General features: G+C 38.6%; 2 protein-coding genes across 2 annotated transcripts in view; both read right to left on the bottom strand.

Moving 5' to 3' along the window:
* SELENON (selenoprotein N) overlaps positions 1-22977 on the bottom strand; it is a 322589-nt gene that overhangs the window by 205737 nt on the left and 93875 nt on the right. The window lies entirely within an intron of this gene.
* MINDY4 (MINDY lysine 48 deubiquitinase 4) overlaps positions 1-22977 on the bottom strand; it is a 109801-nt gene that overhangs the window by 28661 nt on the left and 58163 nt on the right. Inside the window, exons 11-14 of the mRNA XM_063452740.1 lie at positions 21261-21324; positions 19699-19764; positions 17453-17520; positions 10296-10359 (exon numbers count right to left, since the gene is read on the bottom strand). Coding sequence (XP_063308810.1) covers positions 10296-10359; positions 17453-17520; positions 19699-19764; positions 21261-21324 — 262 coding nt within the window. The remainder of the gene's footprint in view (positions 1-10295; positions 10360-17452; positions 17521-19698; positions 19765-21260; positions 21325-22977) is intronic.

The following is a 22977-nucleotide window of genomic DNA, read 5'->3' as shown; positions in this document are numbered from 1 at the left end:
TCCCTGTGTAGCTTGTCTGAATGTTCAGGCTGTCTAGGCATCTTGTGTGAGTTGCTGGTCAACTATTTAGCATATCAGCATCCAATATTAAAGGGCAACGGTCACCTCAGAACTATTTTTAATGTAGTAATCCTCTCATCAAGTCGTAAAAGGAAACATTTTTAAAGGAAGTAAATTAAAAAAAAAAAAAAAGAAAAACTCATCCCTGCCTTTAGTATACAGTATAACAGCCACATACACGCACCTTGGCACAAGTGTTCCTTGCTTGTGTGCTGGGAGTGAAGCCAGGAAGACCATAGAGACTAACTGTCGGTTATCAAACACTGTCTGACCCAAAGTCTATGTAGATGTCATATACTGAAGGTAGGGGTAACTTTTTCTCATTTTTCTTTTTACATATATTTATTATATTAAAACATAGTTTTTGATTCATTGAGGATATCTGATGCATGTTTGCTGTTCTTTATTTGTGACTATGTGTATGTATACAGTAGTGTATGTTTTAGTACCTGTTACACATATTCAATGAAAGGTATATTTGAAAAACCTAATCATATATATTGTCCTTCAATTTCCTGGCCACACACATAAATAATGTCTATAAATAATGTAGAACTCAATCTCTTAATCCAGAGTTCTACATTATTTATATTCTTTGTTATGTTTGTTTTAAATGTTATTTAAAACAAACAATTCTTTGCCAAAGTTAAATATTAGGATACAATATATAATATAAACTATTTGTACACACTCTGAAATTGTAAAGGGTTATTCCAGCCAGCATGGTTCAAGAAGCCTGTATGTGCAGTGTTTTAAGAATTAAACAAGTACAATTATTTATATAGCGCCAAGATATTCCGCAGCTCTGTAAAATGGTTAAAACAAGACAAACAATGTGGTGTGGACCCAGGACAACGAGAGAAATCTCAATGTATCCTTCCTGGTAAAATATTTCATAAATAAATAAATAATTTAAAACATGTGGGAGCACTGGATAAAGAGGGCCGGGCACATACAGAGATGTTTGGCTAGCTAGAAATAGTTAGGCTAGATAGAGATATTAAGTCCTGCTCATACAGAGATGTTTAGGCTAGATAGAGATATTAGGTCCTGCTCATACAGAGATGTTCAGGCTAGCTGGAGATATTAAGTCCTGCTCATACAGAGATGTTTAGGCTAGCTGGAGATATTAAGTCCTGCTCATACAGAGATGTTTAGGCTAGCTGGAGATATTTAGTTCTGCACATACAGAGATGTTTAGGCTAGCTGGAGATATTAAGTCCTGCTCATACAGAGATGTTTAGGCTAGATAGAGATATTTAGTCCTGCACATACAGAGATGTTTAGGCTAGATAGAGATATTAAGTCCTGTTCATACAGAGATGTTTAGGCTAGCTGGAGATATTAAGTCCTGCTCATGCAGAGAGGTTTGGGCTAGCTAGAGATATTTAGACCAGCACATACATACATAGATATTTAGGCTAGCTAGAGATATTTAGACCTGCTCATGCAGAGAGGTTTGGGCTAGCTGGAGATATTTAGTCCTGCACACACAGAGATGTTAAGGCTAGCTGAAGATATTAAGTCTTGGTCATACAGAGATGTTTAGGCTAGCTGGAGATATTCAGTCCTGCTCATACAGAGAGGTTTAGGCTAGCTGGAGATATTTAGTCCTGGTCATCCAGAGATGTTTAGGCTAGCTGGAGATATTTAGACCTGCTCATGCAGAGAGGTTTAGGCTAGCTGGAGATATTTAGTCCTGGTCATACAGAGATGTTTAGGCTAGCTGCCAGAGGTGTAACTCTACTTCGTTAGCCAGCCAGGAATGCCAATTCTGGGCATATTTCTTGCACAGAGTTCCATTCATTGCCTGAGAGTGCTCAGCTGACTTTAGAAGCCAGATGGTGGTCAGTCAGAGTTGGAGGAAGCTTGCTACCTGGTGGGATCCAGGTAAGAGGCTGTCACGTCTAAACATTTGTTATGAAGGAACACAACTGCAGATTTCTTATAGTTTGAATATTTATTATCAAAAGTAAAAGGTATTGACTTTAAGTCCAATTACAGGTACTGTAGCTTTAATTAATAAACGATAACTGAAGTCCACAATTACAGGCACTGTAGCTTTAAGTAGTAAACGATAACTGAAGTCCACAATTACAAGCACTGTAGCTTTAAGTAGTAAACGATAACTGAAGTCCACAATTACAAGCACTGTAGCTTTAAGTAGTAAACGATAACTGAAGTCCACAATTACAGGCACTGTAGCTTTAAGTAGTAAATGATAACTGAAGTCCACAATTACAGGCACTGTAGCTTTAAGTAGTAAACGGTAGTAATTAGCAGACACTGAATCAGAAAGAGTCTCTTTAGTAGTATTAATGAATTAGGTGATAAGAAGTTACAATAGCTGTTCCATAGACTTTAACTGAAGCGATATAGATGCAGCTAACTGAGACAAAGTATGAGTTGAAGTTAGCTGTAACGGTTTTGTTTTATCGAAGGACTTTGAAGACAGGAAATAACAGCTTTGAAATGCAACGCTTATCACAGAGGTTTTACTTAGCTTCCGGCACATAGAACACTGGTTCCCGAGATCTCCTCAGAGGCGGTTATCCTGAAAGGAGAGAGTTCAGCTTTAGTCGTGGAAGAGGAGAGGTGAAGGGAACTTGAAGTCTTCTAGTCCGGTCCGGTAACAGAGGGCTTTCACAACGATGTTGCAGCCGGTTCGTGAGTACGGAACGTAGTTCAATAATCCAGCGTCGCTCAGCTGGTGCGGTCGGATTAAATAAGGAGACCGTGTCATAAAGGGGTGTGGCTAAGCTCCGTGGAACCAGGAAGTAAGAGGATACCATAGTTAAGGCATGACAGAGGCAAACTGCAACAGGGTGATCCTGTTATCATTAACGCTAGAGTGGGTTGCAGTAGTAGGTTTGTCCTCTTTTTCTATGACATTATAATGTGCCAGTTTTTATACTATTTATAAAGCACCAACAAATTCCATAGCTTCTAATAAAATCTCTAAATCTTTCTTTCATGTTCTCGACCATCTGCTGTTTTACACACAGAATCATTATTTTCATGTTATCAGTATCAGAAAAGCAATACTAATGCATTAAAAAGTCTACGAGCAACAAACACACAGTATTTCCTTCTGGTCAATGGATGACTTGGGGTCAGCAGATAAAAATCTTTCTGATGCGGTAGTATCAAAATGTTCTACGGGACACTCCAAACACAACAAGCGTGTAGATTCCAGGCATAGACTGTGCAGAAGGGTACTCGCAGTTACTGTATCTCTTGTGCTTTTCATTCTAGCTGCACTGATTTGCCACACTCACTGCATGTGCTTCCTCAGCATGTGACAAATTATTATGAAGATTTCTTTCATGAGTAGAAGAGCATTGTGAGTGTGGTCTTATGTAGCTTCACTCATTCTAAAAACACAAATGATGCTACGTATTCTACTGGCTTCAATTAATTCATTCTTTTACCAAGTGATTTTAATCAGATTTCATTTTCAATGAAGCCTGAACTATACAGACCTCTACTGCAAACAGTTCTACGGGATATATACATCCTTCGATATAAAAACAAATGGAAGACCAGAACTGGCTATAAAATCTCAGCCACTTCCATGTTGATGCATAACTGCAGTCAAAAAATACATTGACATGGAGAAGTTTTTTTATGGATTTTTACTGTGTCATCCCCATATTGCAGAAAAACTAGATGGTGTAAAGTTATACGTTTAAACAGCAAATAATTATGTAACATCACAGCCATACTGTGTGGAATAATAATTGATATCCTATCAGTAACATGAGAAAGTGGCACATTATCGATACGATATAAAGCAAGTCATGTGACAATTAGGCATAATATAAATTAATTTACCATACTGTTTATAAAATATTTCAGCAATTATCTCTCAGCATATGTATCATGTTAAAGACAATATTATGAATATAATGCATGCATCAAGTTGACTTTTTAAAAGAAGATTACATTCAGAACAGTATACTTGACATCCTGCAACGAGTGGGCTCTAATGCGCATGCGCAGCAAATGCTGCACACGCATTATTCCTCCCCATAAGAAAACATTGAATCAATGCTTTCCTATGGGAAGAATTCTGATGCTGCATGCAGAGCGTGAGGACGCCCAGCGTTAGATAGCGGACCCAAAAGTCTGTTAGGATTCCGGAAGCCCTCTAGTGACAGCCACGAAGGGCAGATTTAGAGCTGCAATGTAAACATTGCAGTTACTCTGGAACCACTGAACCATTCACACTCACACTAAGTGCAAACGGGACACAGCACCCAGACCACTTCAATGAGCTGAAGTAGTCTGGGTGCCTACAGTGTCCCTTTAAGACAATTAACCACTTTAATAACTTAAAGGCACACGCAAGCTTCAAATCTTCCTTGAGCTCTTACCATTCAAACCTCTTCTGTGTTTTATTTATTATTAGTAGTATTTTCTATTAAATTCTGAAGCCCATGCCTAATTTCTACCAATGTCATTTAAGGCATTTCTAATCCATTCAGCCATCTAAGTCCTTGTAGAGTGCGAGCATGCAGTTCTAGTCACACCGTTCAAGTCAGCATCCTTCACTTGCACGATTGATGCCGTGAATGTGAATGGTTCAGTGGTCCCTCCATTACTCAGAGCTCACAGAACAGGTGCTGCAGATTCGGGAGCCTGACTTGCACGCGGTGTGCAGGCTGTGGGGCCATCTGGAGCAAAAGGGATGCAGTGTGGGCACTGTAGATCTAGCTAAATTTCAAGGAATCTGTACAGGACATAAAAGGTAATTTTGCAGGGAACCTATAAATACAACAGCATGCTATAGCTTTTATGTTGCTAGGTGTGTCCCTTTAAGTTCTCTAAACCAATGGAATTCTGACGCACCTGGAAAGAATACAAAGGCAAAAACATTGCTTGTGGTCACTGTAATCAAAGCAAGGATACAGGCACCTGCACTTTCCATGATTGCCTTCCTCCCAAACACTGGGGTGAAAGGTTTAACTTCTCATTGCAGACGTTTGCTGGACTTTAAATATAGGAAATCAATCACGCAAGACCAGTCCATTTTCCTCTGCACTGGGACGCAGGAAGCGCTGCCAAAGCCCCTTGTTTCCTTTTGCAGCCAGTGTGGACTGCTTGTATTTCACATTTGTCATAAGGAAATTTAAATGACATGTGTGTGTATGTCCTCTGCCAAACCACGAAGGAAACGCAAAATAACTGATATGTGATTGACAAAGATGTATGACAGATACAAACTTATTATATTATATTAAATCTTATTATATGATTTTGGCGCAATGAAGATAAAATGGAAACTTTTAATAAGTGATGGCAAACTCTTGCTTCTTAGAGTTTTGTTAACTGCATTCTCCATGATCCTAAAAGAAGGCAGAGCTTCTTGGGAAATGTAGTTCACAAACAACTGGTGTGCTAATATTAGCCATCATTTTAATAGGTTCTCCAAGCAATTAAATAAACACAACATTTCTATTAAAGGGACACTATTGTCACCAGGACAACTACAGCTTAATGTAGTTATTTTGGTGAGTATAATAGTTACCTTCAGGCTTTTTTTCATGCAAACACTGCATTTTCATTGCCTCTAGGGACACCTTCAAGTGGCCACTCCTTAGATGGTCACTGGAGGTGCTTCCTGGGTCAGCGTTGCCGAAAAAGCAGCCCTGATGTTCAGCATCCCCACGCTCTGCATGGAGACGCTGAATTTTCCTCAGAGAGATGCATTGATTCAATGCATCTCTATGAGGAGGTCCTGATTGACCAAAATGTCATTTGGCCCGCCCCCTTGCCAATTTTAGCCAATCCAATGCTTTCCCTATGGGAAAAGGTTTTGGTAATAATTAGAAGTAGTAGTAGAGTATTTAGGATAACCGATAAAAATAGGGAACATTACGATTACAACTCCCCCATGTATGGCACATTTTTGCAATTTTTAACATTCCCACGTATGGGAAAAATTAACTGGTCCCTCCAGATAATAGGGGGGTCTAGGGACTCTCAATCGCTTTATTTGGACCCTAAAGTAACAGGTTGGAGAAGAGAGGTCAGTACCACCAGCCTTCTGAATGTAATGAGGAGAGTCCAACAGTCACCAAACAGAACTTATCCTGGGTAGGCAAAAAGACCAACCTCGGAGAGTCTTATATTGCATAGTAATTCCCTGTCTGTGATGTGAGAGGACTGCACCCCAGTTAGCAGGAGCTTTAATAAGTAAGGAGCTTTATTTGCATTTCTGCTAATCACCCATTCTTTAAGATGTTGTCATGTTTGCTGACAGACACCAGTGGCAGGTTGAGATGAAACCAAAGTATTTATGAAAATGGCAAACTATGGCTCTACATTCAACGTTACTACCGTGCACAGGTATAGATCCTACTTTAGTAATTACTAAATATCTTTCAAACTAATTTGCACTGTTGCCAAAAAGTTGTTGACTTCCCCCTCATTACAAAGCAAGGAAGTCGGTCCAATTTAGTACATGTTGGATAAATTACAATATTTCCATTAATGATTTGCTATTTTAAGTGCCGGGATATTTTAAAAATACTTGTATGTTGTTCAAAATAAGTCACCTATTGACCTTGGAAGTATTATTATCACAAGATAAGGTCAACTTCCACTGACATATCTGTCTTTTGCTGTTGTGTAACAAAATCTGTGCGTGTAATAGTGACAAGAACCACCATAGAAGTATAAATCTGTATGTCAATGGAAGCTTTAAGCCCCAAAATCTAATTTTATTGAAGTGTTTTTGGCACATGTATCCTGTCTGGTGGCTGCCATACTGTTGGCCATTAGAGACAATTCCTCTTCGAACACCTTTAAAAATTGAAGTTCTTCATATTCAGTGCAGTCACTGATAATGTAGTAGGTCTGAATTCAATGCTTCTCTGTGAAAATGGTTTGACTGGCGGAGGGAGGTGATTGCTGCATATGCAACTTATGTCCTCTTTGCACTGGATTGGAAAAAAGTCAACATAACTGATGACTTAATTGGATTTTCTTTACTTTATTTTTTTTTTTTTTACGGGGTGGGCCATAAATGAAGAAAGAGATAAATATATTCAGTGCTCTCAGCCCATCTCTAAAGCTCAAGGAGAAGAAAGACTACAACATTGAAGCAGCGTCCGGAGGAGGAGACAGAGGGCCGAGCAGACTGGTGCCACGAAGAGTACATTGGTGCTCTCAAGAACTAGACTTTCAATACGACTTTGAACAATGGATAAATAGTATGTATGGAGTGAGTTAACTTTTTTACTCACTCCACACATACTATTTATCCATTGTTCAAAGTCGTATTGAAAGTCTAGTTCTTGAGAGCACCAATGTACTCTTAATGGCACCAGTTGCATTGCTTAAATATGGTAGAACTACAATATAAAATTATGATGGTATTTGGTTCCGGCAAAATTAGTCAAATTAAATCTAGGGACGAATCCACTTTGCTGGAGATGTAATGAAACTGTGGGAACCTTTAGTCATATATGGTGGAGTTGTAAAAAAAATAAAGGTCAGGATGGATATCTTTGGAATCCTATCCACTCTTACTAATATTATTCCACCAACGATTGAAAGAGCTCTGTTTTATTTGAACTTAGACATAATACCAAATAAATATAAAGTTATGGTCATACAAAGCTTTTTGGCTTTAAAAATTATAATTGCCAGTAAATGGCATCAACCTGATACTATAAAGGTCAATATGGTAATTAATCAAATTCAAAATGAATTGGCATCCGTGGATAATAAAATTCCCTAATTCTAATTTTGTCTAATAACTTTCTCCTCCCTACTAATAGTCTAAAGCATTAGATAGTTTGCTAAGAAGATCCACTCTCCCCGTTGCCCACAATGTTTTGTAATTCTTGTCCTGTTAGTGTAGGTGTGTCTTGTCTTTTCGAATGCTCAGATATGTCAAACATTTAATTGTATTGGTATGGACTATAATAATCTCAATATTGCTGTAATGATTGGCTGTATTCTTTCTTTATATGAAAAATTGTTTGACATGTTCTGTGTTTTTGTGATTATGTCTTAAAGGGACACTCCAGGCACCCAGACCACTTCTGCCCATTGGAGTGGTCTGGGTGTCAACTCCCACTACTCTTAACCCGGCAAGTTTAATTATTGCAGTTTTGTATAAACTGCAATAATTACCTTGCAGGGTTAACTCCACCTCTAGTGGCTGTGTACAGCCACTAGAGGGAACTTCCTGACTCATAGCACAGATTATCTGTGCTAGAGCGTCGCTGGACGTCCTCACGCTGTGTGAGGACCTCCAGCCTCGCTCAATTCCCCATAGGAAAGCATTGAAAATCTTTTTCAATGCTTTCCTATGGGGAGACCTAATGCGTGGGGATCAGTCTCGCCCACCAGCCGACGGAGTCAGAAGGAGGAGCGGCGCGGAGGAGGAGGCAGCGACGAGGGACATCGGGAAAACTGATTGTTTTCCTGGCACTGGAGTTTTCCTTTAAAGTTAAAGGGACACTATAGTCACCTGAACAACTTTAGCTTAATGAAGCAGTTTTGGTGTATAAAACATGCCCCTGCAGCCTCACTGCTCAATCCTCTGCCATTTAGGAGTTAAATCCCTTTGTTTACGAACCCTAGTCACACCTCCCTGCATGTGACTTGCACAGCCTTCCATAAACACTTCCTGTAAAGAGAGCCCTATTTAGGCTTTCTATATTGCAAGTTCTGTTTAATTAAGATGTTCTTATCCCCTGCTATGTTAATAGCTTGCTAGACCCTGCAAGAGCCTCCTGTATGTGATTTAAGTTCAATTTAGAGATTGAGATACAATTATTTAAGGTAAATTACATCTGTTTGAAAGTGAAACCAGTTTTTTTTTCATGCAGGCTCTGTCAATCATAGCCAGGGGAGGTGTGGCTAGGGCTGCATAAACCGGAACAAAGTGATTTAAATCCTAAATGGCAGTGAATTGAGCAGTGAGACTGCAGGGGAATCATCTATACACTAAAACTGCTTTATTTAGCTAAAGTAATTTAGGTGACTATAGTGTTCCTTTAATAAAAAGTATTTATATCAAAAAGAGTACATTGGTTCTCTCAACAGTACTTTTGCGTTAAACCGTTCGAAAAATGTTTAACCCCATTAGGTAAGATTATGCACAGGATCTCCAGACACCATAACAACTTAAAGAAAAAAGTTACCCAAATCCCTATGCATATTTAAATAACCGGAGTTTTTGCCATCATCATTTTATTAGTAGAGGTTTTTCTTAGTATCACTCACCTAAGAGATTTTGTCTTGACGTGGCAGGTGAGTTTACATTTTAATGGCTATGGTGATACTGAAAGTAAATGTGCATAGGGATTTGAGATAGTGTGCAAATAAATTCTTTCTTTGGTTTTTAATGGTTATTGGTTATTTGGTTTTTAATGTATTAATTGCGGCTGATGTGTACTATAGTCATTGCTGACACTCTGGAGTAGTGGGTGTACCAGCATATGTACCATAACAACTGAATTAACATGTGCATTAAAGCACACCTGTTAATTCCCTGGACGTTCCTGAATATGCTTTTGTTTTTTTGGCAATACAGTGCTGCAGAGCTAAGTGTCATCTTACCTTTTGAACGGTTTAGCCCCAATGTTGTCTCCTCAGCGCCTTTCAGCCCGGTCTTCACTAGCTGCCACAGAATTATGAAGGTTTTGCCTTTATGGCTAGTGGTAGGCTAGAATTGTGAGTTTGCATAGGCTGCCCATTGAGAGTAGCAATATGTAGTATTATTCGTGAATGGCGGCCAGTCTCAGCCTGTTCCTGGCTAACAAGACAAACCTTTCTGTATTACGGCAGCCAGGAAAGGTGACAGAATTCAGTGCTGTCGGGCTCCCAAGAGGACAATACTTAGGTTCAAACTTTCAAAAATGGTTTAACTCAGTAGGGTAAGAAGGCGTCCGTGACTCCAACCCCGGGTCTTGCCTTGCCCTTGTGCAGTGCAAATACCTTCAATGATACACGATTGGAAAGACGGCAGGGTTTCAGCAAAATAAATAAATAAAACACATTTTAAGGAGACTAGTGAAAAAAAGTCTAAAATCTCAAACACTGATACAGCATTAACAAACAAAAATGAGGCTCTCACAGTAACAGATTAAGAATCCATGGCTACTTAGTACCTGGAATTAGTAATACATGCTGTAACCCAGATAAGACATTGCATACTGGCCAGCAGTCATGTAAACCCATCTATTAGATAATATTAGCAGACCATCATTACTTACTTGTGTGCAGTATGCATGGGCACCAATTAAGTTGTTTGTAGGTACATCAAAATCTTGTAGAACCCTGTAAGCAGATTGCAGGTTACAGTATCAGCAGTATTGTTTAACAGTTGTAAGATATTCATTGTTGCCAAGAAGGGAATCTGCATTGAATAGGTGAAAACGATAAGGCATCTGGGAAATCAGGAAATTAAGGACTGTTTGCTGGGAGTGGTTTTTCTGGCAGAAAATTAGCAAATTGTGAAACCAAGGCCAAGGGGAATTTGGGGCTATCTGGATTTTAATTTGAGTAAAAAAAAACAGTTTAATTAAATTGCACTTGTAAACATTTGTCAAACAATGTGCTGGCTTGTACAGTATGAGTCTGAAACTTTCAGAAGCTGTGATTTTAAGGCTACCAAGTTCAAGTAACACAAGTTCTGTGAATGATCATTGTATCCAGGGATGAATCATGGAAACATAGCTAATCTCTCGAAATAATGTACAAGGGTTTAATCTGGTGGAAATTGACCTCCTCACCTCCATTTTTAAATACAATATATAAAATAAAATTTAAAAAAACATACAAATACAACTTTAAAATCTTAAAAATAAAAAACAAACAAACAAAAACCATACAAATACAATTTTAAAATCTTAAAAACAAACAAACAAAAAAGACATAGCTTCAAAGTTCTTAAATAAATAGCAGCCTCTGCAGTGAGTGCTTACCAAACCAAAAAGTGGCTCAGGAAATCCTGGTGCACCTACAGCTGTGTCTGCTCCTAAAGCTGTTTTAATAGGTGCAGATACCTGCATTCATGGCTTTTTTTTTAATCAATGGGGTAAATTCCAGGTTTCAGTGAAAAGCTGATCGCTAAACTACAACTAACAAACCTTGCTGCATTGGATAAATTATTCAGTTAAATATGAGGCTGCCACATACAGCAATGTTAATTAGAGCACAGAGTTGAAATGCTGCAGGTTAGAGATCAGGAGAAGAAGTGATGGGTTAATTTAGGCTTCATTTATTTATTCTAACCACAACAATCACAGGGTTAAAAGGATTTTGTTCAAGTTAGGACATTAGCAACAAACAGCCTTAAATCACACCGCTAGCATGTATGGGTGTTCTTGGAACATGGGAAGACGAGACAAGTGACACCTTGGAATGGGCCCATTTATTTAAATAGTGTTTAAGAGTCACCATGCTTCTCCTCTTCAATGTGGTCATGTGCAGGGAATCATGACATTTATATTATACCTCAGCCTTTGCCAGCACAGGAAAACAGAGGGTTCCTTTAAAGAAAATTAAAAAAAAATAAAGATATACATATAAACTAGTGGGCTATTAGAAAGTGATTTCCCTTTAGAATAGAAATGTCTCTTTAAGTAAACTCTACTAGGTAGTGAGAAGTGAAGGGCAGCTATGTTTGGATGTACAAAACATTGTTACTGCGACCATTGGGAAAACCAACAATGGAGACATCAGTTAATAAAGCACTTTTGGTTATTTCGTAAAATAAATTATTTTTAGAATGATTTTATAATGCCTTCAAAAGACATTCCTTTACAATAGTGCCAAGTTCACGAAAAGGTCCACAGAAAGACCTAGGATAAAGTCTATGGGAAAAATCCCATCGAAAGCATCCGAAATAAAAAGGTAAACACGTCAAGACGATTGAAATCTGCTTGACAGATTGACTACATGTGACAAAAGGAGGATGTTTTAATTGCATATTTAGCTGTAAACAATGTGGAAATTTACAATTAGAAGTCAGCTGAATGCATCTGCATATTAGATCATAGCGGAATAACGGAAGCTGTAATCAAGAGTTCAGTAGTTTATGTAGTTAACCTTTTAAAAGTATGGGCCACCTCTCAGTCTTTTTGAGCCGGGGTAGAAACATTTTTGTTTTACCCATTTTATTTATTTATATAATTTTTTCTTGCATATGCTTTTAAGAGAAGAACTCTGTGTCTTCTGTACACCTACTTGTGGAATTTACAAAAATCTCAGTAGGCTTTCACTATCTTCCTCTCTTGTACGGAGAAATGACTAAATTACTTTTACATCACAAAATAAGCAAAACCGTTAAACCCAAACAGCAAATCCCAGGAGATTTCATGTAACTAATGCATTAAATGCATTATGTACAAAAAATAAATAAATTGTAGCATTTAATTCTATAGTGCTGAAGAATATGCTGGGACTTTATAAATAAAAGAATAATTATAAGGTAACATATTGCATCTAAAACTGTTTAAACAATTATTTATTGGGTAATAGTGGTGAAACACTTGTTCTACAATGAGTTCCAAGAAAAAAAACAAGCTTATCCTCCCTTGCAAGAAATGATGCTCACATTACATTTTGGCAATAGCGAACTATTAGTACTTAAGGGCAAGTTCAAAAGACGGTGTAATCTGAAAAAAAAAGCCAAATACTGATAACCACAAGATAGGGAAAAACATGTGAAACAAAAGTGAAGCAATTTCATTCATTTATCAAAAACAGATAGGTTAATGTGATGGATGGAATGAAGTAATCAAAGGAATATAAACAGTTTTTCAGTAAGGGGATGTGTTAACCATTCCAAATACTTATCTTCTGGGGTCGGCCATCTTGGTTTGATTGCATCACTAGCATTGCCCACACATTTTATGATTCTGTTGGAACCTAATATGACCTGACAGCTACAGAAGCAGTAAAGCACAAGGTAGGTTAGTGCAGGGATGTATCTTTACTTCAACTTCAAGAATTATTTCCCATCCAAACAAAAGTTTATGGGGGGGGGCGGGGCCGGGCCGGCGAGCTGAGAGGCAGCAAAACACTATGCCTCCCGTCCTGAGCCCGGAAAAACTGCTAAAATTCAGTATATAGACGGACCCAATACAGAAATGACCGACACATATTCAACAAGCAGCACCCAAGCTCCATGGAGATCCCAAACAGGGTCGGGTACCGAGTCGGGAACACCGCAAATACAAAAGCGGGCCTACTCGCCATAACAAGCATGGACACTGGCGGCTCCTAACGACACACAGATCACTCACTGACGGCCAGGAGACAGCGGTATGCCAGATGTAACTGCATGGAAGACTACACCGTTACTTTTTAAGCAGTTAGCATAAATATGCAGGTCCTTCAAGAATTCAGGGACCGTTAGATTGCCCAGTTAAGCATTTACACTGCTTCCGTAACTTCACTAATGATTACACACTCATTTCATGGCATGCCTATATTGTCATTAACTAGCTGCTGCAATAATATTAATAGATGGGATTTATTGATGCCTCAAGATGCCTGACTAATATAATGCTTCTGTTATATACGATTACCGTATCACTCGTTTAAGTGGTTATCTGAGCTTATATAGAGAGCATAAAGTTGATATTTGATTTACAAAAACTTTTGGATGCATATTAAGGCTTACTTTTATTTAATTTCTCTTCTATTTTATTTGTGTTTAATGAGTTTGATGAGGGCAGAACCAAACATGCGATATGATACAGACCCACATGCCCGAACCTTATTAGGCGCGGCTTAAAGGCTCAGATTTATCGCCGCCATACACAGCCTGATCACTATATCCCATTCTAACCGCGTGAGCTTATCTCGCAAAGTTTATGTATACTTAATTTACTCAATTGCAAGTTTATATGAATACGTCAAAGGCTACCTATGCTGAAAGCGCCATCGCGCGCGTAGTTAGACCCAGATAACTAAAAAGCCTATATGAAACGTTCATATACCTGACGAATGCCCTTGTAATATTGAATCTCGCAAAGCCTAGGTGCCTCCCATTTACGTTACTGCATGTTTACTCTGACTTATTTGCCTCTGCGCAGGAAACCATATGTTATTTTTACCAATTCGTAAAATGTCTGCCTACGCTTTTCTGCGACTCTAATAAACATATTCAAAACAAAAGTTTATGGGTGTTGAAGTTAAAAACAATTGGAGGCCTGAACTCAACATCCCTGAACCAAACTTTATTGTACTTACTCCTTCTGAAGCTAGCCCTCAAACCAGTGATTTATGTTAATGGGGAGGACGAATCATGCAAGCTCAGGTGGCCCTCCTCAGTTGTTATAGGGTCTGGAATGGTGAAAGATCCCATTTATATGGGACCATTCCACTAACAGGCTCTCTAAGAGACATGAGTGTTACATAATGGAAGTCATAGCGTACGTTTAGTTTAATGGACATTCTGTCTAACACTAGAATAAATAAATAAATTATGTGGATCAACAAGACAGTGATCCCAAGCACACCTCAAATTCTACCAAGGCTTAGTTGCAGGAGAAGTTATGGAAAATTCTACAGTGGCCATCACAATCACATGACTTGAACACCATAGAAAATCTCTTGTGGGATTTGAAGAAGGCTTCTGTAGCACATAAACCCAATAAGATTGCTGAACTGGAAGCCATTGCTCATGAGCAATGGGCCAATATTCCGCAGGAACACTGCCAGAAGCTGGTGTCTGAGCTATACATCTCGTGTGCAGTAGATCATAACAGCAAAAAGGGAGCTCTACTTAGTACTAAAGGTTATTGCACTAAAGGGGAGGAATAATTTTGAGACTGGAGAAGTCATTATAAGTTGCATTTTTAGTTGAATTTGGGGAACCACTTAAAACATTCATTGCTTTGAGCTATTTCAATTGCTTTTGTTTGATTTGTTCATTGAAAACAACTAAAAGTCTGTAAACTTTGACAATAAACCTGTTTTTCAATGGGGGTTAAATATTTTCGATTACAACTGTATATCAATAGTTAATAGCAGCAACACTTGCTTTGCCACGTTCAATTGGTTTGCGTCAATATTGGAGGTTTATTCCTCATGATTACAAGCTGGCAGGCATTTTAATAAACAGTGGAGACCTCCCAGACAAGAGGAAAAATTCTAAATACAGACAAAATCCAAATGTCCTTTCCTGACTTTTTATGCAATGCCAGAAATATGCCAGCTATGTAAACAAACGGTAACGCACAATAGCCGTACCAGCAGCTACGGGTACAGAGTTCTCAAAGAGCCAACAATTCCTGCATAGTATCTTACTAACAATGTGACCAAGTAAATGCTAACTGCACAAAGATTATGTACATTACAGGAAGCAGTTATATTAATAAATGGTATTCCAGCCTTCCTGCTGTGAAGCCTTGTCATAATAGATTAAAATAAAAATGAAATATTTCCATAGCATACATGCTTAATGTTGCTACTTTATTATTGCATTCTATGGTAGGGAAGGACACCAAGTAGCCCTCAGCCACCTATAATGCTCTATCATCCTATCTTAAATGGGCACTATAGTCACCAGAACAACTACAGCTTAATGTAGTTGTTCTGGTGAGCATAATAGATCCCTTTAGGCATTTTCATGTAAACACTGCATTTTCAGAGAAAAGCCAGTGTATACATTGCCCCTAGGGACACCTCCAAGTGGCCACCCCTTAGATGGCCACTGGAGGGGCTTCCTGGCTCAGGGCTGCAGAGTAAGCAGCCCTGCCGTTCAGCATCCCCACGCTGTGCATGGAGATGCTGAATTTTCCTCATAGAGATGCACTGATTCAATGCATCTCTATGAGGAGGTCCTGATTGGCCAAAATGGCATGTGGCCCCGCCTGGTGCCGATTTTAGCCAATCCAATGCTTTCCCTATAGGCTCTCTAAGAGACATGAGTGTTACATAATGGAAGTCATAGAGCATGTTTAGTTTAATGGACATTCTGTCTAACACTAGAATAAATAAATAAATTATGTGGATCAACAAGACAGTGATCCCAAGCACACCTCAAATTCTACCAAGGCTTAGTTGCAGGAGAAGTTATGGAAAATTCTACAGTGGCCATCACAATCACATGACTTGAACACCATAGAAAATCTCTTGTGGGATTTGAAGAAGGCTTCTGTAGCACATAAACCCAATAAGATTGCTGAACTGGAAGCCATTGCTCATGAGCAATGGGCTAATATTCCTCAGGAGCCAGTGCCTGCGGACCCGCGTGTCCCTGGAAATAAGGTGAATTTTAAACTTTTATGGGGGGGATTAAGGGGGACAAAGCACTATAGGGTCAGGAATACATGTTTGTGTTCCTCATCCTATAGTGATCCTTTAAGGCTACTAGAGCATGATGGGAATGATAATACAACTGGAAGATAACTCTTTGGCCAATATTGATTTTAGTCCAACAAATAAATAAAATGGCTTTCTATTTAAAGCATAATTGCTACATGTACGTGTTTAAAGGATCACTATAGTGTCAGGAAAAATAACCTGTTTTCCTGACATTATGTCATCCTTGGGGAACCCTCACCCTCAGGGTACCCTCCCATGGCGCTGAAGGGGTTAAAACCCCTTCAGCAGCTTACCTTAATCCAGCCCCGGGCTCCCTCGGCGCTGGTGACCTATCCTCCCCCGCCTACGTCAGCTCCCGAGTGGAGCGGAATGCACATGCGCGGCAAGAGCCGGGCGCGCATTCTAACAGTCCATAGGAAAGCATTTCTCAATGCTTTCCTGTGGACATTCTGCACGCTAAATGCGAATTTCGCATCCAGCGTCGCAGTAGTGCCTCTAGCGGCTGTCAGAAAGACAGCCACTAGAGGTTGGATTAACCCTGCAATGTAAACATAGCAGTTTCTCTGAAACTGCTATGTTTACATGAAAAGGGTTAAAACCTAAGGGACCTGGCACCCAGACCACTTCATTGAGCTGAAGTGGTCTGGGTGACTATAGTGTCCCTTTAACAAAAGTAACATTCTACCGTTCTATTATTTGATGGCTATTTAGGGAATGAAGCTTCCTAAAACGCCACCACAATTAAAAATGTCTGTATACTGGTACAGTTTGAGTGTAGTCTAAGCCCTCACCCCGCTGTGTAATGCCTGACATACAAAACTTGCTGAAGAATGCAGAGTGGGTCCAGAATGACAGAATGAAGACCTGTACATCTGTTTCTCCGCAGTCTGGAGAAAATTTGAGCAGGGATTTGTCTTGAAAAACAAAACCTTTAACAAATGTACACACGTTGGAAGAGATTAACCCGCTGATATTCATAATAAAGCTAATTTATTTTTTTAATGCCGGATGTTTATTATACATTCTCTTTCTTAGGTTATGAGACATTACATTTTTAGCAAGTCAGCAATCATAAATTGTAGATACTTACAGCTCAACCGACCTAGAAAGAACCACTGACACGGTAAGAAGAATGCAGCCAAATGGACCAAATTCAAACTAGAAAACAAGACCCACAGTTACACGGCAGTACAAATCATCATGGATCATAGGTTAAATGAGAGGATCCACAAAAGGCTCATAAAGGTTAGACATTGGGAGGAAATGTTCAGCATTACAAACTATTTGCAAACGAGCAAACAAACACCTTCAGCACATGTAGTGTAACAATCGTCCACACACCCTCAGCCTGCAGTTTAAATGGAATCACTCGAAGCAAGAGACCTAAGTGGTACAATATCATTATTCCCCCCTCCCTCCCTCCCATAAATCATTATAGATGGCACTGTACAGTCAGGCAGGTGGTGTTCTCCTGACATCTGCCAAATCCAAGGTTTAGAATGCAAGGTGGGGAATAATCACTCCAGAGAGCACATTGCTTTAGAGTACAACAGTACAGCTGATTTTAAATAACTTCACCAATGCTTGGCAATGATTTCACAGGGAGATCTTTGCGATGGAAACCCATTTCAGAAAGCTCTCTAGAACAGTTATTCTGCTAATGTAGCTCTGGAAAGCAATTTGGAACTTGCTAGAGGGTGTTGCAATCAAAAACAGACAATTGTTATGCAATACACACTGAGACAGTCGGTGCCCCATCCTGTGAGCCCATCACTTTTTTGTTGTTGTTCCTACAGTGCTGTAAAAAAGTATGTAGATTTCCTCTACTTTGCATATCATTCACAATGAGCAGTTTCAGACTTTCATAAAAAATGTTAGACAAAGAGACCTTCAGTAAGCAAATAATTGTATTTATTTAAGGAAAAAAGTTATCTACTACTAACTGACACTGTGTAAAAATATATATCAGAAAAAAGTTACATGGTCATTTCTAAGGCCTTGGGAATCCTTAGTGATAGCAATTATCTCCAAACGTAGAACACTTGGAACAGTGATGCATCTTCTCAGAGGTGACTGGTCTACAAAAAATCCTTCAAGGGAGCAAACAATGACTCATCTAGGAAGTCACTACAACACCCAGAATAATATCTAAGAAAATGTAGACCACTCCAGTCTCATCTCATAATTAGACAATAGGAAAGAGACTGTGCAAACTGGATTCATGAGATAAATTAGTGATCATCTCATAATGATAATTCCCAAGACTTTTGAGATAATGTTCTGTGGACAGACAAGTCAAAAGTGGGTACATGGAAACCATTACATCTGATGAAAAGCAAAACATGACCTTTCACAATAAAGATAACCAAAAGCAAAACAAGGTGTTGGTGTGATGGTATAGGGATCTCTTGCTGCCTTGGGCCCTGGGAAACGTGTCATCATTGAAGGAATCAGAATTACCTATGCAATAGACAGTAAACAAGACTGATCTTCAAGTTTAGGGAGCCCCAGATAGTAGTTGTTTCTGTTTAAGGTGAAAAGGGGCTGGTATTAAGTTCAGAGATGTCGTTACTTTTTCACTCGGGGCCAGTTGGTATTGAATAAATAAAATTATCACTTAAAAACAAAAATGTGTGTTTACTTGGATTCTCTTTTCTAATATTACATTTTATATGGAGATCTGAAACCATTTAGAGTGGCAAATATGCAGAAACCAAGTAAATCAGGAAGAAGACAAATACTTTTTCACAGCACTGCACATTTCCGCTTTCTAAGAACAGAGGCAGCTCTAGCACCGCAGATGTTTGACAAACTGAGTTGTAAAGGTAGAATCCTGTGACTGAGCCACATAGAAAGCCACGGAGCCACAGAGAAAGTCACCAAGCCTATGTTTTCATATGGAGATTGCATGGCTGTGTTTGATTTGAGATGCTTACAAAAAGTAAAACTGGGGCACACCTGAAACAAGCACCTCTATGTTGCTGTGCTGTCGCCAAGACCAAAATGTATATAAAATACACTTAGAGGAGTGTGCTGTTCCCTAATCGGTACGGTATTTGGATTTTATACCCCTGTAAGAAATAGTTATGGTTTACTTAGTTGAAGCGGTGTGGATGACGTGTTTATTTAAAATGTTTTAAAATTGTTTAAAAGGCTGAGGAGTTTAAACTGGGAGCGATCAAATATATATTTCAAATGTATTTAACAAATACTATGCAAGCTGCCTTAAAATTACTATATTAAAATAAATGTTTTTTTAATCAATTTTCAAACTATAAAATAAGGAAACAATTAGAATAATATCAGAAGGAAAAATATATATTTTGTTTTATTTACCTGGCCAATATTTTGCAGAAGAAAGTTCATAAGATCTTCATATTTTCGGTGGCTATACAACATGAGCTGTGAAGAATGAGATAAAAATCACATAAAAAAAAGTGAAGTATAATTTTAGCAATAAAACTGGAGGCTGAAAAACATAATTGAGCACAATCACGCAAGCCATGAATAGGTGCATAATGTTATAGGGGGATAAACACGGGCACGGGATCTCAGTGGAACGTTGCAGCTGTCTGCAACAACAACAAAATACCCACCTGATCTTGATTTCTTCCAACGCCAGACACAAGAAAGTAAAGAGTTGGAATGACAAATATGATTGGGGGAGAGAATCATAGCATGGAGATGTAATGGGGCCAAACTATTTACAACCATAGATATATTCATTTTTATGGTTTGATTTGCAGAAACATGATAAGGAATCTACAAATGATATCACCAATGTTCTTAGTTGGCACTGCAGATGTCGGTGGATTCTAATTTACCCGATCCTCAGCCAAAAAACATTGAAACATATTAATCTGCATTTCAAAATGATGTATGGTTTAGATTTTTAAATGCTGTAGATATAATCTGTGCTTGCTGTACCCAGTAAAGTGAAGGAATGTGATCAATTATCTATTAAGTGCAAACTAGAATCCAAATATTAGAGAGAACAACAATTTACTTTGTTGCCACCATTGCTTATTTCAAACCTTGATAAATGTCACAATATGCAAATATCCATTGTACTACCCCATTATTTATATGATACCACAAAACACAAACACAACATGTATGGCTTTATTTTATGTGCTTCATTCTCACTGGAAATGCATTTTTTTATATTTTACATAATGTTTTTTTATTTAAAACAGCCATCTCCCTGGTTATAATTAGGGGTGTTATTCCCAAAACAGTGAGTACGATGTAAAATTGAGGCTAATACACTGTAATGTTTATCCTTAATTTTACAACACAAACCATTTAGTGAATAAATCCCTCGATGAAGAAGAGTGATAATGATATGATACAGAAATAATGATAATAATTAAATTTGTCATACATGCAGAACGTGGCATTATGACTGTGAAATGTTCACAGTAATGACTTATCTGTAAGGTTTTGTAACCATGTTAATATTTTAAAGAGGCTCTGTCTCCTCTCCCTCCCCCCCCCCCCCCAACCCTCCTCACCACCCTATTGCTATCAAGATTGTCACATCCAACAGCAAGCGGCTGGTAAAAAAAAGCTCATCGTGAGATAATGTCTATGGAGACCCCCACAGTACTGCGGATCCTCGAAAGACATCGTTGTTGTACACTCAGGCATGTGCAGCATTGACATGGGCTCCTGGCCTGGCTGATGATGTGCCAGGAGTTGAAGGTCGAATATGGCGGTTCCAGTGGGGGACTGCATCATGTAAATATACCTCATCCCGCTGAACCCCTGGGCCACTGCACACCGAGCAGTGATGTCACCATCGGAGGGCTTTGTAAAATATGCTAAAACCCCAAAAGGCGACAGAAAGACTTTAAAAGGGCGTTAATTGTGTAGCTTTTCAATACAAACAATCTTACATTTTCTAATATTCCATCTGCTTTATATCTTCCAGCTGGACTAAACTGTTGCCTTCCAGATGATCTACAATTAAAGAAAAAAATGTAACCATGACAAAATACAATTCAAAAACAAGGCTGTGATAATTCAAATCCCCGTTAAAGTCCCGTTAGAAATATAGTCAGCATTAAAGTGGCAGTCGAGCAGAATAATTGGAGCCTGTGATAAGGTGAATAGACACAAATGGTTGTAAAGAGTATGTTTACATCAAAACAGATTATATGCTCACTGTGCACCACAAATTATTTAGGAGCCAGGAAACAGCTGAATAAGCAGTCTTTATACCAACAGCCTATAGATGTTTACCGCTGCAAAAACGGACAAATTTATACGATTCACTTCCATCTTTAACATCTACATGCTACTCGTGTTAGCATCCAATGAGACCGGCCAGCACTTCACATTTACCATATTTTAAACAGGTCAAAAAGGTGTGTTTTCAAATTAAATTGCATAGCAACTCGACCAAGAAGCAATAAAAATGTTCACTCAGTATAATAATTTGCAATCATCTGAGCAAGTTCCCCTTAAACGTTTATTTACTAAACAGCGTATCAAATGAATGTGCACTGTACTGCACTGCAAAATGTGGGCAATTTTAACCTAAATTTTGCAATTCAATATAACTTGCTGTTTAATAAAAAAAAATCACTTAGTGTTTTCGTACACCTAACTTGCCAATTAACAGAAAACTACATACGCCATGATTTTAGATTATTTTGGTGTACGTAAATACAGAATAAATGTATTAAGAGTTTCAGTCTTGTCTTTTCCTCTTTACACATAGATAAGTGTTCATTTTAGTTAGCTAGTGACAGGTGATCATTTTTACCGTCTAGCATGGAAACCAGGTGTTGTGTATTGATCGTATTGCAAAGGTTACAGGTAACATCAGCTTCTAATTATAAGTTGTTAACAATTATGTTTTGTAGCATGAAAACAGCCGGTAAACATTAACAATATCAACAGTCATTTTGGCGATCACAGAATTGTCAAAAGGACACTGCAGGCACTCTGTAGGCAATCTGCTTCATCTCACTGAACAGATTATAGTTCATAACGTGATACATGGTTTTTAATGTTTTGATGCTAAACGAGAGTCCTAGCAGCCTGTGTTCCCTCAGTGCTGCTTAGACTGAAGAGGGAGCTTGAGCCTGAACAGCAATGGGCAGCTGTGATTGGCTGAGAGTGTCAGCGGGCTGCTTTTAGCCTATCACAGCGCCCATTGTCGGTATGAATGGGTATGACTACAAGGAGTGTGTAATCTCTGCCTTAGCCACATCTCCAGTGGGGGCGGGGCTGTCAATGGCCAGTGACCCTCATTTAGTGTTAACCAGAACAAGTACAGTTTAATGTAGTTGTTCTGGTGTACATATTCTGTCGCTGCAGGCATTTTATTTATTTATTTATTTTTTTAATTTTATTTTTTATTGTTTTGCAGTTTATACAAAGAAAAGAAATACAATTTGGTATAGCGAGTTAACAAGTTGGTGTCTAGTCATCATAAACAAACTCAAGACAATGCAAATCATCAATCAACAATATTGACAATAGTAGCTCGGTTGGTATCACAATGATCTCAGTGCTGTCTGTGATCATCCGAGTTTGTGGTATCTTCAAATTCCAGTCTGTTGTTTCTTCATTAAACTTTGAATATATATTCTCATAATTAAAATA

This window comes from Pelobates fuscus, chromosome 4 (genome assembly GCF_036172605.1).
Source record: "Pelobates fuscus isolate aPelFus1 chromosome 4, aPelFus1.pri, whole genome shotgun sequence".
NCBI classification, from domain to species: Eukaryota; Metazoa; Chordata; class Amphibia; order Anura; family Pelobatidae; genus Pelobates; species Pelobates fuscus.
Note: the sequence above shows the minus strand (reverse complement) of the source record. Positions and strands in the feature narration are given on the sequence as shown.